Below are 24,397 nucleotides of genomic sequence, written 5' to 3'. Positions count from 1 at the left end.
GCGGCTCCGTAACAATCTGTCCTTTTCGCTAGGCCTCTGTCAGGATCCCACCCCTGACGGGACCCCCCTGGATCTTCCCAAACAACGCTCTTCTCTCACTAGATGTTACCTGGGCAAAACCCAGTCAGCTTCTCTCTAACTTCCTATCCAACCCCCAGTTTTACCAGAGTGTGAGGAGTGGCCTAATACATAGAACCCTTTGCTCCCCCTGGTGGCCAGAGTGTGAAGTGTAATGTGTGACTGTGATACCTGGTCAGGTGAACTCCTTTAGTGCCATCAGACGAACCATCACTCCCCCTTAGTGGCGGAGCGTCAGTACTGCAACGACCAGGACTCTGGGGCGCTGCACTATCAATTGATCAGATTTGTAAGGGTGCTACCTGGTCCTCACCATCTACCTTCTTTAGACACTACAGACTGAATCTGCCCTCCTCTGTTGTCTTAACCTTTGGTAGAAGGGTGCTGCAAGCGGTGGTCCCTCCCTAAGGTGTTCAATTCTCCAAAAATCTCTCAGGTGTGCTGTCATGGGTGAAGGGAAAACACCAAGGTTACTTACCAGTAGCTGGTTTGTCCAGGACCCATGACAGCACCTGTATATCGCCCCCCTTTTATCACCATATGGGTGTACATTATAAATTGGGTGATTTTGTGTTGTTGCGTTGGTTATGTATATATTTAATCTGGAGTTCCTCTCCTGCTCTGTAACCCAACTGATATGGGGGAGAGGTACCGCCTTTTTATTTCAGTAGGTTTCCTGTCCTTGGTGGGCGGTGGGCGAATTTCTCCCTCAGGTGTGCTGTCATGTGTTCTGGAAAAAACAGCTACCGGTAAGTAACCTTGGTGTTTCACTGGCAAGACAGAGAGGGTCTGGCCAGATTTTATAGGAAGAGTTAACAATAACGACCAGATCAGAAGTAGCTGAAATGAAGCTGCATGTTTCTGACCAACATAGAAAGGGTCGTTAACCTCTTCAGTTCCAAAGAAAACCAAATTAATTTAATATGGGATCTAACCACACAGGCTAAATGCAAGATCTGCTATTCTCAATACGCAGTGATCTTCTACACCCAGATCTCCCAGGTCGGTGTGACACATTCTTGACAAATATAATGAAAAGTTGAGTTAGTGTTGCGCTTTTAATTCTTTAAAAATACCTCTGCTTGCTGTGTTCAACAGTAATATTCTCATTTACATCCAGAAGTGAAAATGGGAGATCTATGTTTTGTTCCAATGTATATTATGTGCTTTAGACTTGTTTAAAATAAAAAAAAAATCAAAGGCTGACAACACCCTTAAGGCTTTACATAACTTACGTCAATTTGAAACCCAATATACGCGTGAAAACATACCAAAACATAGTGAACCCGAGGCTTCCTGTTTACATATATAGACATGTGACTACTGACGTCACCAGATCAGTGGGATAAATAAGGTAACATTTTACAGAAGTTACAGACCTACCACAAGAGCAGGAGACACGATGGACCCACCATTCACCAAACAGGAAACTTACATTGAGGAATTTAGCCCCATTGATTACTTCAGCACTTACTACGCTCCAGGAAAAGGGGTTCTTTTTGGAGAATGGACTGAATTTGTTTTACAAAACCTATATGAAACCTTCACTTCAGGTAAAATAATCTGTGTTATTGTTATTATAGATTAGATAGAACATTTTTCTCAATGCCACACCCATGGCTTTCAGGGAGCTGAGATATGTTGAACAGTTTTGAGGGTCTTCATGTTGTAGAGCTGCTCTATTTGCTAGAGCTTTTTTTATTTTCTAGGTAGCCACTATGAATCTCACCTAGACATCTAATCAGGGTTGGCATTAGGGGCAGGAAGACCAGGCAGCTGACTAGGGCCCCTGATCCTTCAGGGGCCCCCAGCCAGTGGCGTGCTGATAGCTATGAGACCCGGCACCACCCACCACCCATCACTCATTCAACTTATCGGCATTGTAGATGCCGATACAGTTGAAAGCAGTGATGACGGAGAGAGTGTCAGATGAGGCTCCCTCTCCTATTACTCCCCCTCTGCTTGTGAGTCAGCAGGTGCATGATGAAGTCACTTCATCGTGCGCCATGCTGTGCCAGCAGTGGAGCCAATGAGACTGGAGCAGCGTGAGGAACAAGGAGGAGAGGTGAGTATTGTGTGTGTAAATGTATGCATTATACTGTGTGTCTGCACTATACTGAGTGTTGGGAAAGAGCTGCACTACACTGTGCTGGGGGGAGCTGCACTATACTGTGTGTTGGGTAGCTGCACTATACTTTGTGTTGGGGAGCTGTACTATACTATGTGTTGGGGGAGCTGTACTATACTATGTGTTGGGGAGCTGCACTATACTATGTGTTGGGGAGCTGCACTGTACTGTGTGTGGGGGAGCTGCACTGTACTGTGTGTGGGGGGAGCTGCACTGTCTTGTGTGTGGAGGGTTGCATTATACTCTGTGTGGGGCTGCTGCACTATACTGTGTGTGGGGAGATGCATTATACTGTGTGTGGAGAGGGGCTGCATTATACTGTGTGTGGGTGGCTGCATTATACTGTGTGTGTGAACTGCACTATACTGTGTGTGGGGGCTGCACTATGCTGTGTGTGTGGGGGGCTGCATTATACTGTGTGTGTGGAGGGGGCTGCATTATACTGTGTGTGTGGCTGCAGTATACTCTGAGGGGTATAAGTTTAACAGGGATATATCAGATTATAACAATGACAAGGTCTATGCATGGAATAAAGATCCTTCCAAGAGGCCATTTAGGTCTATTTTGAAAAAAACATTTTGATCACAATTCACACCAGGAGCCAAATGGGAAGTCCATTTCTTTTTCATCGTCGGACTTCAATTCATGTGATAGTGGTTCTGACACCTCTGCACCTGGCACCAGTTTCAGACAGGAGCGTGACTATCAGTTTTCAAAAAATGCAGCAGGAGAAGGGGAGGTAGGAGAGCTAAGAGCAGAAGATTGGAGACGATACCCCATGAGGGAGTGGAAACGTCGGCATTATCACTAGATAAAAATCTTCAGAGCGTTATTGTTTTGACTCCGGCTGTTTTGTCATCTGCACAAATTGATGTTCTAGCCAAAGGATTAAACTTTGTTCCCTCACAGAACTTCAACTTACTACAGACTATTAGGGATGTTAATCATTTCACACGTTTGCTTACGGTTAAGAAACATTTTTTTGATGAGCATCATTATTTTTCACCTTCTAGTGAGACTGATACTGTTCATGAAGAAACTCATGATTCATCTTTTACAGTTGCTGAACAAGTTGCTTTATTAACCTTGTCTTCATTACAGGACATTGAGCAGTCTTCTGATAAACCAGCAGATGAAGATATTCGTGCTACTTCTTCTAATCCATCATATTATCTTGTACAATCGAGGGTTCCCTCCTTAGATCTTTTTCAATCTTTGGTTGAGAGAAATCTTAGGAGGTTACATGCTGATACACATGATAGCCCCGTTTATAGCAATTTTGATAAATCTCAGTCTGATTCTGTCAAAGACTTACAACACAATCCACACTTTACTATATATACGTCAATCTGACAAAGGAGGATGTGTTGTGCTTGACACGGATTTGTTTTGCACAATGGTTTTTTCTATTCTGAATGATATTAATACTTACTTGAGGTTGAGGTCTGATCCTATGATTGCATTTAAATCTGCATTGTCTGAGTGTTTAAACGAGGGCACCAGGCTTGGTGTTCTCGATTCTAAGCTCTATAAGTGGTTGTATCCTGAATTTCCTATTATTCCAATTTTTCATTGCCCAAGATTCATAAAGAAGTTTTGTCACCTCCCTTGAGACCTATAATAGCGGGCAATAGGTTCATTGAATGAGAATCTCAGTGAATGGATTGATGGTTACCTTCAGCCTCTTATAGCTAGAACCCCAGGTTATTTGAAGGACACCTCCATGGTTTGGAAGGTTTTTGATACTTTTACTTGGCATTCAGATTATTCTTTTGCAACATGTGATGCAATTAATTTGTACTCTTCTATTCCTCACACCACAGCCATGGTAGCTGTGAAATATCATTTGGATCAGTACAGTGCTTATTCATTATCTCTTAAGCAATTTATTTTACTGGCATTGGATTATTTACTTGGACATAATTTTTGTATGTTTCAGTCCAAATTTTTCCTTGTTCGAAATTCTCACCTTCACTTGCTATCCTTTTTATGGCTTGGTGGGAGGAAATTTATATTTTCTCTACTGATAATCTGTTTATTTTATCTTTAGTATGGTTTGGTAGATATGTGGATGATGTGCTCCTAGTTTGGAAAGGGAGTGCATCCACATATTCGGATTTTGTTTTGTATTTGAATACCAACAATTGCAATGTTCGGTTCACATGCAGCAATTTAACTATTGATATTCCCTTTTTGGATATTTTGTTACATGGTAACCCTATTAACAATAGGGTGGAGTCATCCCTTGATAGAAAAAAGATACTGCTGGTAATACTATCCTTCTAGCCTCTAGTTGACACCCTAGACACGTGATGAATGCTATCCACGAAGGGGAATTCATCAGAGCTAGAGGGATTTGTTCTAATGAGGATTTTTTTTGTCAGGGAAAGTAATGTTATCAAAAATAGATTGAAAGACAGAGGATATAATAGATCCAGGGTCAACAGAGCATTTGAGAAAGTGCACAATACTCCACGTGATACTTTTTTGTATGGCATAGGGAAAACACCAAAGTCAGTTTCTCCCTCTAATATTATTTTTTCCACTGCCTTTAGCAATCAGTTTCATATCGTCAAGGGCATTATTCAGAAATATCTACCAGTGGTAAATCAAGATGATCGCCTTCGTACGATTTAAGATGGCGGTTGTCAGCTGGTGGCTAAAAGAGGCAGATGACTTGGAGATATGCTATCGCCTAGTTTGATACGTAATACAGAATCATCTTGGCTTTCAGTCACGGCTTTTATAAATGCACTTTAAGCAGATGCAATGTGTGGCAGTATGCGGATAATAAAAAACGCACGTTCAGTTCTTCTGATGACCTGTCATATCCCATTAAAATTTATAAATTGTGAGACCAGTCACGTGATTTACTGTATATATTGCAAAACCTGCAATCTACAATATGTAGGTTATACTACACGTAAACTCAAAAAAAGAATAGCTGAACATATTGGTAATATTAGCACTGGCAATTCTGGTTACTCTGGGTCAGCCAAACATTTCAGCACATTGCATAGAGGGGATTTGTCTTATTTGTCTTTTTTGGGGATTGAAAAAGTTGATCATTCCATCCAGGGGGGTAATTGGCAGAAACAATTAGCTATAAGAGAAGCCCACTGGATATTGACCTTGGATACCAAATATCCCCGAGATATGAATTTTAAAAATGATTTGTTTTTCATCTATTAGTAATTATGTTTCAAAAAGAATATTCTGATATGTGCAGGGGTTGGTATTTTGTGAAGTATTATTGTAATTTCATTTTTTTCAAGAATTATTTGGTTGTAGTCATATGGTGGTACTATTTGAATTTTTTCTGAAAAAAGTTGAAAAAAATTATTTTTTTTTTCTTGGTATGTTTATGGGTTAACTATTGCACCACATTCATTGTCCTATGGTTGACACCTGTGTTGTTTGCAACTTCCTCTGCAGCATTGATTTGAGCTCCACCTATTGTTTTTGCTCATTCACTGCAAGCTGAGTATAAAATTTGTTTTGTTACACGTTATGTCAGTTGTCCTATGAATAAGGGTGTTGTATACACCAGAAACGCGTCAGGTTTCTGAGGTTTAATTTTTTATTAAGTTTTAAAGTTTTTTCTAATAAATAGTAAATTTTATTCTCCTGTTGGACGTGCCGGTGGATTTCCCTTTTCTTTTTTCTTTTGCTTGTGATCTCCAATGGGTGCAGCACCCTCAGGATGGATCCCGGCTGACATATGGACTTGAAATTGGCAACGTGGTGAGCTTTCTACACTTCCCCTCCCTCCTTCCCTCCTATATTATGCATTATACTGTGTGTGTCTGCACTATACTGTGTGTTGGGGAAGAGCTGCACTACACTGTGTGTTGGGGGAAGCTGCACTATACTATGTGTTGGGGAGAGCTGTACTACACTATGTGTTTGGGGAACTGTTCTATACTATGTGTTGGGGGAGCTGCACTATACAATGTGTTGGGGAGCTGCACTGTACTGTGTGTGGGGAGATGCATTATACTGTGTGTGGAGAACGGCTGCATTATACTGTGTGTGGAGAAGGGCTGCATTATACTGTGTGTGGGGGGCTGCATTATACTTTGTGTGGGGGAACTGCACTATATTGTGTGAGGGGGCTGCACTATACTGTGTGTGGGGGGGCTGCATTATACTGTGTGGGGGGCTGCATTATACTGTTGTGGAGGGGGCTGCATTATACTGTGTGTGTGGCTGCAGTATACTCTGAGTGGAGCTGCAGTATACTCTATCAAGGACCATGGGGAGTGCATTATACTATATGTACTATATGGGACCTGCATTATAATGTATCAAGGACTATCTGTCCTAATCATTCTTCCTCAGTCGGTGTAAAGAAACTCGGGAACAAGCATCAAACGACTTCATTATTGTCGATCCCGCTCAATTAACAGCCTGAACTCTGCACCTGTAAACACAGCCAAAATATTTGTGTTATGTGGAATATGTTAGCATTTGGGGATTCACTCTTTCTAAAACAGGCCCTGCTTATAATGGCACTACAGGGAGGTAGAAAACACCTATTCATATGTATTGGTCCATCACAATCGGTCATATAATATATTTTGTAATGACAGATGTTTTCACCTTTACCTTTTCTTCAAGTAGGTAAATTCATTCAATGGTACAGGTGCTTCTCACAAAATTAGAATATCATCAAAAAGTTAATGTATTTCAGTTCTTCAACATAAAAAGTGAAACTCATATATAGAGTCATTGCAAACATAGTGATCAATTTCAAGTGTTTATTTTTGTTAATGTTGATGATTATGGCTTGCAGCCAATGAAAACCAAAAGTCATTATCTCAGTAAATTAGAATACTTTATAACATCAGCTTGAAAAATCATTTTAAAATCTGAAATGTTGGCCTAATGAAACGTATGTTCAGTAAATGCACTCAGTACTTCTGTGTGTGGTGGCTCTTGAAGCAATGACTCCAGCAGCAGTCCACTCCTTGTGAATCTCCCTCAAATTTTTGAATGGCATTTTCTTAACAATCCTTTCAAGGTTGCTTGTGCACCTTTTTCTACCACACTTTTTCTGTCCACTCAACTTTCCATTTTAATATGCTTGGATACAGCACTCTGAATAGCCAGCTTCTTTAGCAATGACCTTTTGTGGCTTACCCTCCTTGTGAAGTGTGTCAATGACTTCTGGACATCTGTAAAGTCAGCAGTCTTCCCCATGATTGTAGAGCTACTGAAACAGACTAAGCGGGCTTTTTAAAAGCTTAGGAAGCCTTTACAAGTGTTTTTTGTTAATTATTCTGATTTCCTGAGATAATGACTTTTGGGTTTTCATTGGTTTTAAGCCATAATCATAAACATTAACAGAAATAAACACTTGAAACAGATCACTCTGTTTGTAATGAATCTATATAATATATGAGATTCACTTTTTGTAATGGAGAAATGAAATAAATTAACTTTTTGATGATATTGTAATTTTGTGAGAAGCACCTGCATATTGTGACATGATATCAAAACCATCAAAAATTATAACTTAAACCGCACCTCATATAGCCAGGGTCCTACAGGACACTATTTAGGATGTACGTCACAACCAGGGAGTTCATCCCGGAAAAAAGGCCATACCAAGTAGTAAAAAAGACAGCACCTCAAACGTTGGTGAAAAAAAATCACATTTTATTCTGCCTCCTGTGGCAACGTGGGGACATGTGTCTGCAGTTATATCATGTGTTTTTTTGTATATTAGAATCAGGGTTGATGTATTTTCTGGCGATGTGTTAGCGGGCAGTTTGGGGAAATATGGGGCTATTTTTAACTGTCTATATATGTATGGAGGTGTATTGTGTTCAGTTTCCATTGGTGCATGTCTAAGTGAGGGGAGGGGTTTGCACTATACAGTTTGGGTTGAAACCCTCCTGTACTGTGCTTGAGAAAGATCTGTTGGATCAAAACGTTGCCACAGGAGGAAGAATAATGTGATCTTTTTTTCACCAACGTTTGAGGCGCTGTCTTTTCTACTACTTGGTATAAAATCAAAACCGTCAGCAGACTGTCATCAACATCATAACCACCCAGTGGTAACATAAAGACACATATACGATAGACGTCTCCCAACAAAATATTGCAGAAAAAATTTGTTACAAACCTGGTCTTATTATGCCACATACAGTGCCTTGCGAAAGTATTCGGCCCCCTGGAACTTTTCAACCTTTTCCCACATATCATGCTTCAAACATAAAGATGCCAAATTTTTGGTGAAGAATCAACAACAAGTGGAACACAATTGTGAAGTTGAACAAAATTTTTTGGTTATTATTTTACATTTTTGTGGAAATTAAAAAACTGAAAAGTGGGGCGTGCAATATTATTCGGCCCCTTTAACTTAGTACTTTGTTGCGCCGCCTTTTGCTGTGATTACAGCTGCCAGTCGCTTGGGGTTTGTCTCCATCAGTTTTGTACATCGAGAGACTGAAATTCTTGCCCATTCTTCCTTGGCAAACAGCTCGAGCTCAGTGAGGTTTGATGGAGATCGTTTGTGAACAGCAGTTTTCAGCTCTTTCCACAGATTCTCGATTGGAATGAGGTCTGGACTTTGACTTGGCCATTCTAACACCTGGATACGTTTATTTGTGAACCATTCCATTTGTAAATTTAACCCCGTTACTCCCAAAGGTGGTTTACACGTTAATGACCATGCCAATTTTTACAATTCTGGTGAGTGTCATTTTATGATATAAAAACTCTGGGGTGCTTCAACGGATCCCACTGATTCTGACCTATTGTACCTCATGATAGTGGTAAAATTTCTTTGATATAACTCGCGTTTAATTGTGAAAAAAATGGAAATTTGTGGAAATTTGGAAAATTTTCAAATTTTGAATTCTTATGCCCTTAAATAAGAGAGATTTGTCACACAAAATAGTTAATAAATAGCATTTCACACATGTCTTTGCAGCAGTGCAATTTTTAAACAACATTTTTTTGTTAGGAAGCAATTTATCATTTTTCCAACAAAATTTACAACACCATTTTTTAGGGACCATATTACATTTAACCCCTTCCTGACATCCGACGTACTATCCCGTCGAGGTGGGGTGGGCCCGTATGACCGCCGACGGGATAGTACGTCATAGCCGATCGGCCGCGCTCACGGGGGGAGCGCGGCCGATCGCGGCCGGGTGTCGGCTGCATATCGCAGCTGACATCCGGCACTATGTGCCAGGAGCGGTCACGGACCGCTCCCGGCACATTAACCCCCGGCACACCGCGATCAAACATGATCGCGATGTGCCGGCGGTGCAGGGAAGCATCGCGCAGGGAGGGGGCTCCCTGCGGGCTTCCCTGAGCCCCCCGCAGCAACGCGATGTGATCGCGTTGCTGCGAGGGTCTTACCTCCCTCCCTGCCTGCTCCAGACCCGGATCCAAGATGGCCGCGGATCCGGGTCCTGCAGGGAGGGAGGTGGCTTCACAGACGCCTGCTCAGAGCAGGCACTGTGAAGCAGCCTGCACTTCTCCCAGATCGGTGATCTGTCAGAGTGCTATGCAAACTGGCAGATCACCGATCTGTATTGTCCCCCCCTGGTGCAAAGTAAAAAAGTAAAAAAAAAAATTTCCAAATGTGTAAAAAAAAATAAAAAAAAATATTCCAAAATAATGAAAAAAAAAATATATATATTATTCCCATAAATACATTTCTTTATCTAAATAAAAAAAAAAACAATAAAAGTACACATATTTAGTATCGCCGCGTCCGTAACGACCCCACCTATAAAACTGCCCCACTAGTTAACCCCTTCAGTAAACACCGTAAGAAAAAAAAAAAAAAAACGAGGCAAAAAACAATGCTTTATTACCATACCGCCGAACAAAAAGTGGAATAACACGCGATCAAAAAGACTGATATAAATATCCATGGTACCGCTGAAAACGTCATCTTGTCCCGCAAAAAACAAGCCGCCATACAGCATCATCAGCAAAAAAATAAAAAAGTTATAGTCCTGAGAAAAAAGCGATACCAAAATAATTATTTTTTCTATAAAATAGTTTTTATCGTATAAAAGCGCCAAAACATAAAAAAATGATATAAATGAGATATCGCTGTAATCGTACTGACCCGAAGAATAAAACTGCTTTATCAATTTTACCAAACGCGGAACGGTATAAACACCTCTCCCAAAAGAAATTCAGGAATTGCTGGTTTTTGGTCATTCTGCCTCACAAAAATCGGAATAAAAAGCGATCAAAAATGGTCACGTGTCCGAAAATGTTACCAATAAAAACGTCAACTCGTCCCGCAAAAAACAAGACCTCACATGACTCTGTGGAGCAAAATGTGGAAAAATTATAGCTCTCAAAATGTGGAGACGCAAAAACTTTTTTGCTATAAAAAGCGTCGCTGGTTTCACACTTGCGTTTTTGTCTGCAGCGTTTTTTGCACAAAAAAACGCATGCGTTTTTTCCCTATATTTAACATTGAAAACGCATGCGTTTTTTTTGTACACGTTTGGTCGCGTTTTCAAACGCATGCGGTTTTTTTCTGCATGCGTTAATTTTCAGAAATACAACCTGCAGTATTTTCTTGGTGTTTTTAAGCACATGCGTTTGTTTGCGTTAAAAACGCATGCATTTTTAATCGAAAAAAAACAGAAAACACACTGAAAAGCCACCCACCACCATCAAGGTGATAAAGGGATCCAAACCCTAACCCTAACTCTACCCCTAACCTCACCCCTAACCGTTTAATGAACATTTTCTGACAGTCATAGTGCCACGTATTTCAGTGCCACGTATTTCAGTGCCACGTATTTCAGTGCCACGTATTTCAGTGCCATGTATTTCAGGGCAACGTATCACGTATTTCAGTGCCACGTGTTTCAGTGCCACGTATTTCAGTGCCACGTATCACGTATTTCAGTGCCACGTATCACGTATTTCAGTGCCACATATTTTAGTACCACGTATTTCAGTTGCACGTGTTTCAGTGCCACGTATTTCAGTGCCACGTATTTCAGTGCCACGTATTTCAGTGCCACGTATTTCAGTGCCACGTATCACGTATTTCAGTGCCACGTATTTAAGTGCCACGTATCACATATTTCAGTGCCACGTATTTAAGTGCCACGTATTTCAGTGCCACGTATTTCAGTGCCACGTATTTCAGTGCCACGTATTTCAGTGCCACGTATCACGTATTTCAGTGCCACGTGTTTCAGTGCCACGTATTTAAGTGCCACGTATCACATATTTCAGTGCCACGTATTTAAGTGCCACGTATTTAAGTGCCACGTATTTAAGTGCCACGTATTTAAGTGCCACGTATTTCAGTGCCACGTATTTCAGTGCCACGTATTTCAGTGCCACGTATTTCAGTGCCACGTATTTCAGTGCCACGTATCACGTATTTCAGTGCCACGTGTTTCAGTGCCACGTATTTAAGTGCCACGTATTTCAGTGCCACGTATTTCAGTGCCACGTATTTCAGTGCCACGTATTTCAGTGCCACGTATTTCAGTGCCACGTATTTCAGTCACGTTTAGGGTTAGGGTTAGGGCTAGGGTTGGAGGTAAAGTTAGGGTTGGGGCTAAAGTTAGGGTTTGGATTACATTTACGTTTGGATTAGGGTTGGGATTAGAATTATGGGTGTGTCAGGGCTAGGGGTGTGGTTAGGGTTACCGTTGGGATTAGGGTTAAGGGTGTGTTTGGGTTAGGGTTTCAGGTAGAATTGGGGAGTTTCCACTGTCCAGGCACATCAGGGGCTCTCCAAGCGCGACATGGCGTCCAATCTCAATTCCAGCCAATTCTGCGTTGAAAAAGTAAAACAGTGCTCCTTCCCTTCCGAGCTCTCCCGTGCGCCCAAAAAGGGGTTTACCCCAACATATGTGTTATCAGCGTACTCGGGACAAATTGAACAACAACTTCTGGGGTCCAAGCTCTCTTGTTATCCTTAGGAAAATAAAAATTTGGGGGGCTAAAAATCATTTTTGTGGGAAAAAAAAGATGTTTTATTTTCACGGCTCTGCGTTATAAACTGTAGTGAAACACTTGGGGGTTCAAAGTTCTCACAACACATCTAGATAAGTTCCTTGGGAGGTCTAGTTTCCAATATGGGGTCACTTGTGGGGGGTTTGTACTGTTTGGGTACATCAGGGGCTCTGCAAATGCAACGTGACGCCTGCAGACCAATCCATTTAAGGCTGCATTCCAAATGGCGCTCCTTCCCTTCCGAGCTCTGTCATGCACCCAAACAGTGGTTCCCCCCCACATATGGGGTATCAGCGTACTCAGGACAAATTGGACAACAACTTTTGGGGTCCAATTTATCCTGTTACCCTTGTGAAAATACAAAACTGGGGGCTAAAAAATCATTTTTGTGAAAAAAAAAAAAGAATTTTTATTTTCACGGATTTGCGCTATAAACTTTATTGAAACACTTGGGGGTTCAAAGTTCTCAAAACACATCTAGATAAGTTCCTTGGGAGGTCTAGTTTCCAATATGGGGTCACTTGTGGGGGGTTTGTACTGTTTGGGTACATCAGGGGCTCTGCAAATGCAACGTGACGGCTGCTGACCAATCCATTTAAGTCTGCATTCCAAATGGCGCTCCTTCCCTTCCGAGCTCTGTCATGCGCCCAAACAGTGGTTCCCCCCCACATATGGGGTATCAGCGTACTCAGGACAAATTGGAAAACAAATTTTGGGGTCCAATTTATTCTGTTACCCTTGTAAAAATACAAAGCTGGGGGCTAAAAAATCATTTTTGAGAAAAAAAAAAAAATTATTTTCACGGCTCTGCGTTATAATCTGTAGTGAAACACTTGGGGGTTCAAAGCTCTCAAAACACATCTAGATAAGTTCCTTAGGGGGTCTACTTTCCAAAATGGTGTCACTTGTAGGGAGTTTCAATGTTTAGGCACATCAGGGGCTCTCCAAACGCAACATGGCGTCCCATCTCAATTCCAGTCAATTTTGCATTGAAAAGTCAAATGGCGCTCCTTCCCTTCCAAGCTCTGCCATGCGCCCAAACAATGGTTTACACCCACATATGGGGTATCAGCGTACTCAGGACAAATTGCACAACATTTTTTGGGGTCCAATTTCTTCTCTTACCCTTGGGAAAATAAAAAATTGGGGGCGAAAAGATCATTTTTGTGAAAAAATATGATTTTTTATTTTTACGGCTCTGCATTATAAACTTCTGTGAAGCACTTGGTGGGTCAAAGTGCTCACCACACATCTAGATAAGTTCCTTAGGGGGTCTACTTTCCAAAATGGTGTCACTTGTAGGGAGTTTCAATGTTTAGGCACATCAGGGGCTCTCCAAACGCAACATGGCGTCCCATCTCAATTCCAGTCAATTTTGCATTGAAAAGTCAAATGGCGCTCCTTCCCTTCCAAGCTCTGCCATGCGCCCAAACAATGGTTTACACCCACATATGGGGTATCAGCGTACTCAGGACAAATTGCACAACATTTTTTGGGGTCCAATTTCTTCTCTTACCCTTGGGAAAATAAAAAATTGGGGGCGAAAAGATCATTTTTGTGAAAAAATATGATTTTTTATTTTTACGGCTCTGCATTATAAACTTCTGTGAAGCACTTGGTGGGTCAAAGTGCTCACCACACATCTAGATAAGTTCCTTAGGGGGTCTACTTTCCAAAATGGTGTCACTTGTAGGGAGTTTCAATGTTTAGGCACATCAGGGGCTCTCCAAACGCAACATGGCGTCCCATCTCAATTCCAGTCAATTTTGCATTGAAAAGTCAAATGGCGCTCCTTCCCTTCCAAGCTCTGCCATGCGCCCAAACAATGGTTTACACCCACATATGGGGTATCAGCGTACTCAGGACAAATTGCACAACATTTTTTGGGGTCCAATTTCTTCTCTTACCCTTGGGAAAATAAAAAATTGGGGGCGAAAAGATCATTTTTGTGAAAAAATATGATTTTTTATTTTTACGGCTCTGCATTATAAACTTCTGTGAAGCACTTGGTGGGTCAAAGTGCTCACCACACATCTAGATAAGTTCCTTAGGGGGTCTACTTTCCAAAATGGTGTCACTTGTAGGGAGTTTCAATGTTTAGGCACATCAGGGGCTCTCCAAACGCAACATGGCGTCCCATCTCAATTCCAGTCAATTTTGCATTGAAAAGTCAAATGGCGCTCCTTCCCTTCCAAGCTCTGCCATGCGCCCAAACAATGGTTTACACCCACATATGGGGTATCAGCGTACTCAGGACAAATTGCACAACATTTTTTGGGGTCCAATTTCTTCTCTTACCCTTGGGAAAATAAAAAATTGGGGGCGAAAAGATCATTTTTGTGAAAAAATATGATTTTTTATTTTTACGGCTCTGCATTATAAACTTCTGTGAAGCACTTGGTGGGTCAAAGTGCTCACCACACATCTAGATAAGTTCCTTAGGGGGTCTACTTTCCAAAATGGTGTCACTTGTAGGGAGTTTCAATGTTTAGGCACATCAGGGGCTCTCCAAACGCAACATGGCGTCCCATCTCAATTCCAGTCAATTTTGCATTGAAAAGTCAAATGGCGCTCCTTTCCTTCCGAGCTCTGCCATACGCCCAAACAGTGGTTTACCCCCACATATGGGGTATCAGCGTACTCAGGACAAATTGTACAACAACTTTGGGGGTCCATTTTCTCCTGTTACCCTTGGTAAAATAAAACAAATTGGAGCTGAAATAAATTTTGTGTGAAAAAAAGTTAAATGTTCATTTTTATTTAAACATTCCAAAAATTCCTGTGAAACACCTGAAGGGTTAATAAACTTCTTGAATGTGGTTTTGAGCACCTTGAGGGGTGCAGTTTTTAGAATGGTGTCACACTTGAGTATTTTCTATCATATAGACCCCTCAAAATGACTTCAAATGAGATGTGGTCCCTAAAAAAAAATGGTGTTGTAAAAATGAGAAATTGCTGGTCAACTTTTAACCCTTATAACTCCGTCACAAAAAAAAATTTTGGTTCCAAAATTGTACTGATGTAAAGTAGACATGTGGGAAATGTTACTTATTAAGTATTTTGCGTGACATATGTCTGTGATTTAAGGGCATAAAAATTCAAAGTTGGAAAATTGCAAAATTTTCAAAATTTTCGCCAAATTTCCATTTTTTTCACAAATAAACGCAAGTTATATCGAATAAATTTTACCACTAACATGAAGTACAATATGTCACGAGAAAACAATGTCAGAATCGCCAAGATCCGTCAAAGCGTTCCAGAGTTATAGCCTCATAAAGGGACAGTGGTCAGAATTGTAAAAATTGGCCCGGTCATTAACGTGCAAACCACCCTTGGGGGTGAAGGGGTTAAAGTGACTTTGAGGGGTCTATATGACAGAAAAAAAATAAAGTGACATCATTCTAAAAACTGCACCCCTCAAAGTGCTCAAAACCACATTCAAGAAGTTTATTAACAATTCAGGTGCTTCACAGAAATTTTTGGAATTTGGAAAAAAAATGAACATTTAACTTTTTTTTCACACAAATTTTAATTTAGACCCACTTTTTATATTTTGCAAGGGTAACAAGAACAAATGGCCCCCAAAATTTGTTGTGCAATTTCTCCTGAGGATGCCGATATACCATATGTGGGGGAAAACCATTATTTGGGTGCATGGCAGAGCTCGGAATGGAAGGAGCACCATTTGACTCTTTGAATACAAAATTAGCGAACACCATGTCATGTTTGAAGGGACCCTGATGTGCCTAAACAGTGAAAATCCCCCACAAGTGGCACCATTTTAGAAACAGGACCCTTCAGGTAACTTATCTAGATGTAAGATGGGCACATTGAACCCCCAGGTGCTTCACAGAAGTTTATAATGTTGAGCCGTGACAAAAAAAATCACATTTTCCCCATAAAAAATGTTTTTTAGTTCCAAATTTTGCATTTTAATAAGGGTAACAGGAGAAATTGCACCATACAGTTTGTTGCGCAATTTCTCCTGATTACGCCAATAGCCCAGATGTGGGAGAAAACTACTGTTAAGAGCATGGCAGGGCTCAGAAGGGAAGGAGCACCATTTATTTTTTTTTACGTAAAATTTGCTGGAATCATTAGCGGATGCCATGTCCCATTTGGAGAGCCCCTGATGTGCCTAAACAGCAGAAACCTCCAACAAATAACCCCTTTTTGGAAACTAGACCCCTCAAGGAATATATTTAGATGTGTAGTGAGCACTTTGTACTCCCAGGTACTTCACAGACGTTTATAACGTTGAGCTGTGAAAATAAAAAAAAAATCACATTTTCTCACAAAAATGTTATTTTAGACCTGAGTATGTCAGTACCCCATATGTGGGGGAAAACTACTTTTGAAGCACAGTGCAAAGCTCAGAAGGGAAGAAGCGCCATATTGGAGTTCAGATTTTGCTGTCATGGTTTAAGAGTGCCATGCCATATTGGCAGAGGCCCTGAGGTGCCAGAACAACAGAAACACCTTATATGTGAACTCATTTTACAAACTACACTCCCAAATTAATTCATCTAGGGGTGCAGTGATCATATTGACACTACATATGCCTCACAGAATTTTAAACCATTGAGCAGTGAAGAATAAATTATTTTTACCACTAAAATGTTTTAGCCCCAAGTTTTTAATTTTTCTAAGGGCTGATGGAAGAAATTTTTACAACAAACTGAGGTCCATTTTTTCCTGAGCGCACCAGTACCCTACATGTAGTCGGGAAATACTTTTCAGGCACAGTGCAAATCTCAGAAGGGAAGGAGCTCCATATTGTAGTGCAGATTTTACTGTTATGGTTTGCGGGTGCCATGACCCACTGGGAGAGCCCCTAAGTTGCCAGCACAGCAGAACCGCCCATAAGTGACCACATTTTACAAACTACACCTCTCATCGAATTCATCTGAGGGTGCAGTGATCATATTGACACCATGGCTGTGTTGCAGAATTTTATACCATTGGGCAGTGAAGAAAAAATAATTAAATTTTTACCACAAAAATGTAGTTTTAACCCTAGATATTACATTTTCACACAAGAAATTGTAAAAAAAATGGAACCAAAATTTGTCCCTCAATTTCTACTGAACATGGCATCACCGCACAAGCCAGCTCCCTATACATAACTCTCAAATCCGCACATTACAACTTTTACAACTTTTTTCATCAGTTATATTCAATATTTCTAAATGTGTTTTATTTAGGAAATGTGAAAGGAGGCACACTCATCGACTTTGGAGCCGGGCCAACAATTTACCATCTGCTTTCCGCCTGTGAAGTGTTCGACAATATCATAACTTCTGATTTTCTTGAGCAAAACCGAACACAACTGAAGAAGTGGCTGCGAAAGGACTCTAAAGCTCTGGACTGGACTCATGTCATCAAATTTGTGTGTGAATTGGAAGGTAACAGGTATATAAAATAAAAACTATGGAAGGATATGTGGGGGTTCGGGTTGTACCCAACCCTAATATGACACCCGCTGCAGTCTTAGAAGCCATGTTGTGTCTTGGATGCCATATTATGAGGGTACTTATGAAGTTCTACTTTTAGGAAAGAAGAATATTTTTATACAATGGTTCCAGAATTAGATCCCATTTGGCAAAGCACAAAAAGCTTAAAGCTAAAAATGAATTACATGTTTCAAAGTGCAAGCCCCATGCTCACTTCCATATCTATAAGATCTTACTAGACCACCTATAATTAGAGATGAGCCATCTCCCCAGTGTTCGGGTTCGGTTCGGTTCGTCGAACAGGGACATGTTCGACGAAGTGTTCGTCGAACGTTAGACGAACACCGTCGAACCCCATTGAAATCAATGGCAGGCAAACACAAACACATACAAACACATGGAAAACACATAGAAAACACCTTAAAAGGTGTCCAAAAGCTGACAAACTGCTCAGAAGACACAACAAACACATGGAAAAGTCACAACTACATATAGTCATGCGAAAAGAAAAGAGGTGGAGGAGAAAAAGGAGGAGGAGACACAGATATAGGCATGTCATGCCCTTCTAAAATAAAGAAGGGCTGGAGTAAAAATCTAAACTCACTCTACCAACACCCAGACGTCTTGACAAAAAAATAAATATCTTTAGGTAGAATGGCGGCGGATCCATTCAGAACACTTTCCTCCCCCATTGGGAATTGTGGCAAAAAATGAAACCAATACATTCAGACTAATCCACCATTTGTCATATCCAAGGGGCAGGTCAGTAAACAACAACATCGACGAGGAACCAAGTACAGTACTATGTACTGTACCTTCTTTGACGAGGCAATCAGGCGGGTCAAGAAGTTGGTAAGGGGCACCCTAATGGCCAATACAGACATTGAGGGGGCGTTCCCGTTACTACCTGTGCCTCCGAATAGTGTCCTCCCATTGGGCTGCTTCTGTGAAGGAGCATACTACATAGATCGCTATTTGCCCATGGGGTGCTCCATATCCTGCTCACTATTTGAGGCGTTTAGTTGCTTCCTCGAATATGTCGTCATGGACATTTGTAAGGCGGCACATATTATCCATTACCTTGACGACTTCTTATGCCTGGGCCCAAAAGATTCGCCACAGTGTGAAAACACGCTGTAGTCCACCTGTGAGAGAGCTGGAGGGAGAGTGGACACCCCAGAGCCGAGGGGTTAGATTAAGAAAGAAAGAAGGCGGTGTAGCTTGCTTCATGGGTGGGGTACTCTGAGTAGCAGAAATTGCTACTAGGCCCAAAATGATTTCCAGGGGCCAGATGCCATTACAAAATAGTAGTTAGGTACACAGGCGGTGTAGCTTGCTTCATGGGTGAAGTACGCTGCTGAGTAGCACCAAATTCTAGTAGGCCCAAAAGGATTTCCTGGGCCAGATGCCGTTAAAAAATAGTACTTAGGTAAACAGGCGGAGTAGCTTGCTTCATGGGTGGGGTACTGTGCTGAGTAGCACAAAATGCTATTAGGTACAAAACGTTTTCCTGGGCTAGATGCAGTTAAAAATTAGTAATTAGATCAACAGGTGGTGTAGCTTGCTTCATGGGTGCGGTACTCTGCTGAGTAGCACTAAATTCTACTAGGCCCAAAAGGATTTCCTGGGCTAGATGCCGTTACAAAATAGTACTTAGCTAAACAGGCGGTGTAGCTTGCTTCATGGGTGAGGTACGCTGCTGAGTAGTACCAAATTCTACTAGGCCCAAAAGGATTTCCTGGGCTAGATGCCGTTACAAAATAGTAGTTAGGTAAACAGGCGGTGGAGCTTGCGTCATGGGTGGGGTACGCTGCTGAGTAGCACTAAATTATACTAGGCCCAAAAGGATTTCCTTGGCCAGATGCCGTTAAAAATAGTACTTAGGTTAAACAGGCGGTGGGTGGCTCGGCAACTCTGCTGACTAGCAGACACTGAAGCTTTGGAGCAGACCTCTGAATCCCAGGCCATAGTATGGGTAAACAACTCTGCAGACGACCCCACCCACCTGGAATTGACGATGGCAACGTCATGTAAAACTCAGCAAGGGGACTAAATAAAAGAGTCTCCATTTTTTCAAAAAATTCGGCCACAGACACCACTTAAGTGGCATCAATTTCGCCAGAGTTTTTTTTAAACGGTTGGTGAGATGATTTTCAAAAATCATCAAGCTTTTAGTCTCCCCAAGATGACACAGGGGTAGAAAAGTCCTTGCGGATCCAGGATTTGTTCATCTTGATGAACATTAGTCTGTCTACATTGTCACTGGACAGCCGCGTGCGCTTATCTGTCAGCACACCACCAGCAGCGCTGAACACACATTCAGAGAGAACACTGGCTGCGGGGCACAACAAGATCTCCAAGGCGTGAGTGGCGAGCTCAGGCCATTTTCCAAGATTGGAAGCCCAAAATGAGCAAGGGTCCAGTTCCACAGTCATGGCATCGATGTTAACTTGGAGATACTCTTGTACCATCCTCTCTAGGCGTTGGCTGTGCATCAGACTTCTTGTCTCCTGTGGCCTTGCAAAGGATGGTCTAAAAAAATCCACCAGATACGATGTTACTGTTACGGTTAGAATGATGACTCGATAGTCCCACGGTTGGCAAGTTAGAACTCAGAGATTGACTACGTGCACCACTGGTGTTTTGTGGAAAAGCAGATGTTAGATTCTGTAACAGTCTCTGCTGATACTGCTGCATGCGTGAATCCCTTTCTATGGCAGGAATTATTTCACCAAATTTGCTTTTGTACCGGGGATCTAAGAGTGTGGCAACCCAGTAGTCGGCATTACTTCGGATTCTGACAATCCGAGGGTCATGTTGCAGGTAGTGCAGCAAGAAGGCACTCATGTGTCTTGCGCATCCAGGAGGACCAAGTCCTTGTTGTCTTGGTGGTGGTGAGGTGAGAATCATGCTTCCTTCGTCTGCCCTCTCCCCCCAACCTCGCACAACAGAAATTTGATCAAGGTTTCCCTCATCTGATGAGTCTTCCATGCCCAGCACCAGTTCGTCCTCCACTTCTTCCTCGCCTCCTGCACCTTCCTCAACAGTTTGGCTGCTACCATGCGCCCTTGGTAATCCCTCTCCCCCAGCCTCCAATGTCAGCCGCCTTGGTGCTGCCAACCTTCTTGACCTTGGAGATATGATCCCTTCCGCATTCGACTCCTCCTGTTCCTCCTCCTCCTCTTGTTCCACCACCTGACTCCGAACACTGTGTAAGTGTGCTCCAGCATGTAAATCACCGGAATGGTCATGCTGATAATGGCATAGTCAGCACTAAACATCTTTGCATTCCTGCAGCGTGATTTGCCCCACCTCTTGAGCTTGTTGGCCCAGGCTATACGTCATAACGTATTGCACCAGGGCTCGTCGGACAGTGCAGACACTGCTCCTAGGCCCAAAACTATTAACTGGATTAGATGCAGTAAAAATAGAGATACACAGGCGGTGCAGTTAGTTTCACAGGTGGGCTACTCTGCTGACGTGCAAACACTGCTCCTAGGCCCTAAACTATTAACTGGATTAGATGCAGTAAAAATTGAGATACACAGGCGGTATAGTTTGTTTCACAGGTGGACTACTCTGCTGACATGCAGACACTGCTCCTAGGCCCTAAACTATTAACTGGATTAGATGCAGTAAAAATTGAGATACACAATGTAACAATTTAATAACCTGGGTCATTAAAAATAAGGCAACACCTGGCACATGTCATTCTCTTCCTCCACCATCAGTCTCTGCCGGTGCTTTTTCAGTGACGGAAGGCCTGGCATGGAGTGAAGATGAAGGCAGAGGACAATGCGTGCCGTGGAGAAAAGAGGCCGTAGGGGGCTGCGTCAATGGTATAAGTGAGAATCCAAGTATTTTTTTAAATTCAAGGAAAATTCAATTCACATTGAACCAATTTGCTTATCTTTAACAATTATGTACACATTTTACTTTTTGTTGATTTTTTCTTTTCTTTTTTTTGTTTCTATTTTAATTCAGCATTTTAACACAGAGGGGTTTTTTCGTTTTGTTTATTAAGATTCTTAACCCTTTTTAAACTTTTTATTTCCATCACTGAACTGGATAAACAAAGCTTCATACTAGTAAGGTATTCGCTCAAATCAGTCCAGAAATGGAAAAAGAAAGTTATTTTAAATTTTTTATTTATATACATTAATATGGGATTAAATCTAATTTTTCTGTGTTCTAATGGAAAATTATGAGAAAATGCCATGGACAATAGTGGCTCTACATTGTGAGAGAAATCAGCCAAATTTTTCAATTCATAGAACACTTTTAAGACAGTATAAAAATAAACTTTTAGTAGAAAAAAAAATATATATATATATATTACTAACAATATATTAATGAAAGTTAATATAAAAGGAGAAAAAAGAAAATCAAACATATAAACAATGGAGCAATGCATTCTTGAATATTCTTTTATGAAAGCAAACGTGTATTAATATGGGATTAAATACAATTTAATTTTTCTGTGTTCTAAGGGAGAATTATGAGAAAAAGGCTGAGACGCTCCGCAGTAAGGTGAAAGAAGTCCTTCAATGTGATGCCTTGAAAAGAAACCCATTCGATCCCATTGTTCTGCAACCTGCTGACTGTCTCCTTACCTGTCTCTGCCTTGAAGCTCCTTGTGAAGACATAAAATCATTCTGTAATGTTCTGAAAAACTTCAGTGATCTGATTAAACCTGGGGGTCACTTACTAATCTTAAGTGTACTAGATGCTACTTTTTACTATGTTGGTGACCGGTACTTTTCTAGTATGACCACAAGAAAGGAGGAGTTGGAGGAGGCGTTTAGAGAGGCGGGATATGAGATTGAAAAAGCCGTATATGCTCCTCGGAACGAAAAATCAAGGATGGATATTTGTGACTATAAAGGCTACTATTATATTCATGCCCGAAAACCAAACTAACGTTCACTTTTATGCTCCATAAACATAAGATGTGTTACATTTATACATACAACATATGCAAAAGAGATATAGGAAGGAACCTCTCAATTGCATTGTCTTGCCAGATTTATCGTTCACCTCTCGAGCATTCAAGAAATCCTCACGATCCGATCCTTCTATTTTTCTATAGGCCAATGAGAACAATTTGATTTCTGTTTTGCGTTAATTGCATGTCGTAGTTTAGTAGCAAATAAACAAGTTTGACATTTTATCATGGATAATCTTTGTCATGTTCATCATCTGTATCTTTTTCACTCTTCAGCCACATAGAGATATTGCACCTTCAATAATGACCAGTACTGTCTGTGTTCTATACAGTGACAAGGACCCACCGGTAACATTGACTTGGGGGGGGCTACTGTTCAGCTTCATGCAAATATTATATTACCCTCTTTAACAAATTTACTTCTGTTTCTGAATAAAAATAAACTAGGTAGTTGGGTTGAATGAGTAATGAAATACTTTGTCATGGGGATGCCATGGGGTTGCACAAACTCCTGAACTTATTAGAACTGCTTCACCATCCTATTAAACAGTTCAGGTTTTCCTTGCTTGGTCAAGGCAAGGGTTAATCAGTTCAGTTGTTCTCTTGGAGCTCTCCATCCTGACTTGCCTCAGCTGTTCTGTGTTGGCCACTCCAATCTGGTATATATGATGCCACTGGCACTGGGGAATTGGCAGTGATAGTTTTTCCACTTCCTGGTTTGGAGCTGAAGGAGAAGTTCAGTGTTTGGAGTAGGAAGTTGGAGAGATTTTCTGAATATTGCTGCATGGAGTGTGATTGCGTGTTTATCATTTTCGTCTCCCATTTCGTCTCTCCTTCCAATTTCTCCCTGTTGTTTTGTGAGTGTATTTGTATGGTTGTAGTTTTCTTGTATCAATGTCTATTTACCCCTGACTGTCTGGTTAGTGTTTTCCTATACACTTCGGCTTCACATTTCCCTGGGTGGGGAAGGGAACAGATAAGGGTTAAGACAGGAGCATCGCAAGGTACAAGACCCCAGCTTTTCCACCATAATCCGAAGGACAGGGATAGCCTAGTGCGCCCCTAGTTTGAGGGATCGTATAGGTGCTCACAGTCCCTGGTCACTACATGACATCCTGCTTTTGTCTGTACAAAGTGAATTAATGTATTAGCCAATTACTGCTCATGTTGGGAGTAAGTGACTTACCCTTGCATAGGGGCCCACTGGTGGTTTCTTCTGTTCTTCGGTGGGCCTGTCCAAGCCTGGTGCTACATATATACTAAGACACTGACTCGATGGTCCTATTGGTAATCTATAAAAAGACGACATTAAAAAAGTTCTGATGATGTGGCATATTATGATGGGATTTATTTCCTATAATTTTAGTTTTACAGCTTTTACACAAACCTGCTAAATATTAAAACCCACTGACAATAATGAATAGCATTGATTACCTTACAATGACAAGGGTGAGGATATATCGGACAGCTAGGGAGCAATCAGTTTAAAGGGGATATCCCTGCCATCTTATCAGATATTGGAGCCGATTCCTGCGAATCCTGGAATCAACAATTTCCTGCACCACAAATTGTTCTTGCCCATCAATCACCTCGGGCTGCGGAGGTGGCACAACACGTTCCTGGAAGGTATTACGAGATACAGGCTTTAGTAAAGATACATGAAAAACTGGATGTACCTTCATAGTCCTAGGCAGCTTCAGCCAGCAAGCCACAGAGCTCACAATACCGTTGATCTTGAAAGGGCCATTGAATTTCTGTCCAAGTTTTTGTGAAGGAATGTTTAACTTCAGATTCTTAGTTGATAACCACACGGAATCTCCTACCTTG

General features: G+C 41.4%; 1 protein-coding gene across 1 annotated transcript; it reads left to right on the top strand.

The window, feature by feature from the left end:
• Positions 1 to 1,442: 1,442 nt before the first annotated feature.
• On the top strand, positions 1,443 to 22,576 carry LOC143764415 (indolethylamine N-methyltransferase-like). Its single transcript, XM_077249948.1, has 3 exons — positions 1,443 to 1,631; positions 17,377 to 17,584; positions 22,116 to 22,576. The coding sequence occupies exons 1-3, from the start codon at positions 1,481 to 1,483 to the stop codon at positions 22,543 to 22,545; spliced, it is 789 nt and encodes a 262-aa protein (XP_077106063.1). The 5' UTR covers positions 1,443 to 1,480; the 3' UTR covers positions 22,546 to 22,576.
• The last annotated feature ends 1,821 nt before the right edge of the window (positions 22,577 to 24,397 follow it).

This window comes from Ranitomeya variabilis, chromosome 4, assembly GCF_051348905.1.
Source record: "Ranitomeya variabilis isolate aRanVar5 chromosome 4, aRanVar5.hap1, whole genome shotgun sequence".
Lineage (NCBI taxonomy): Eukaryota > Metazoa > Chordata > Amphibia > Anura > Dendrobatidae > Ranitomeya > Ranitomeya variabilis.
This window is presented reverse-complemented; position numbering and strand designations above follow the sequence as displayed.

Excerpts from the sequence above, each read along its gene's own strand:
- LOC143764415 (XM_077249948.1), top strand. The coding sequence starts at position 1,481 with ATGGACCCACCATTCACCAAACAGGAAACTTACATTGAGGAATTTAGC. Across the intron at positions 1,632-17,376 it reads ATATGAAACCTTCACTTCAG|GAAATGTGAAAGGAGGCACA; the intron begins GTAAAATAATCT and ends TGTTTTATTTAG. Across the intron at positions 17,585-22,115 it reads TGTGAATTGGAAGGTAACAG|GGAGAATTATGAGAAAAAGG; the intron begins GTATATAAAATA and ends CTGTGTTCTAAG.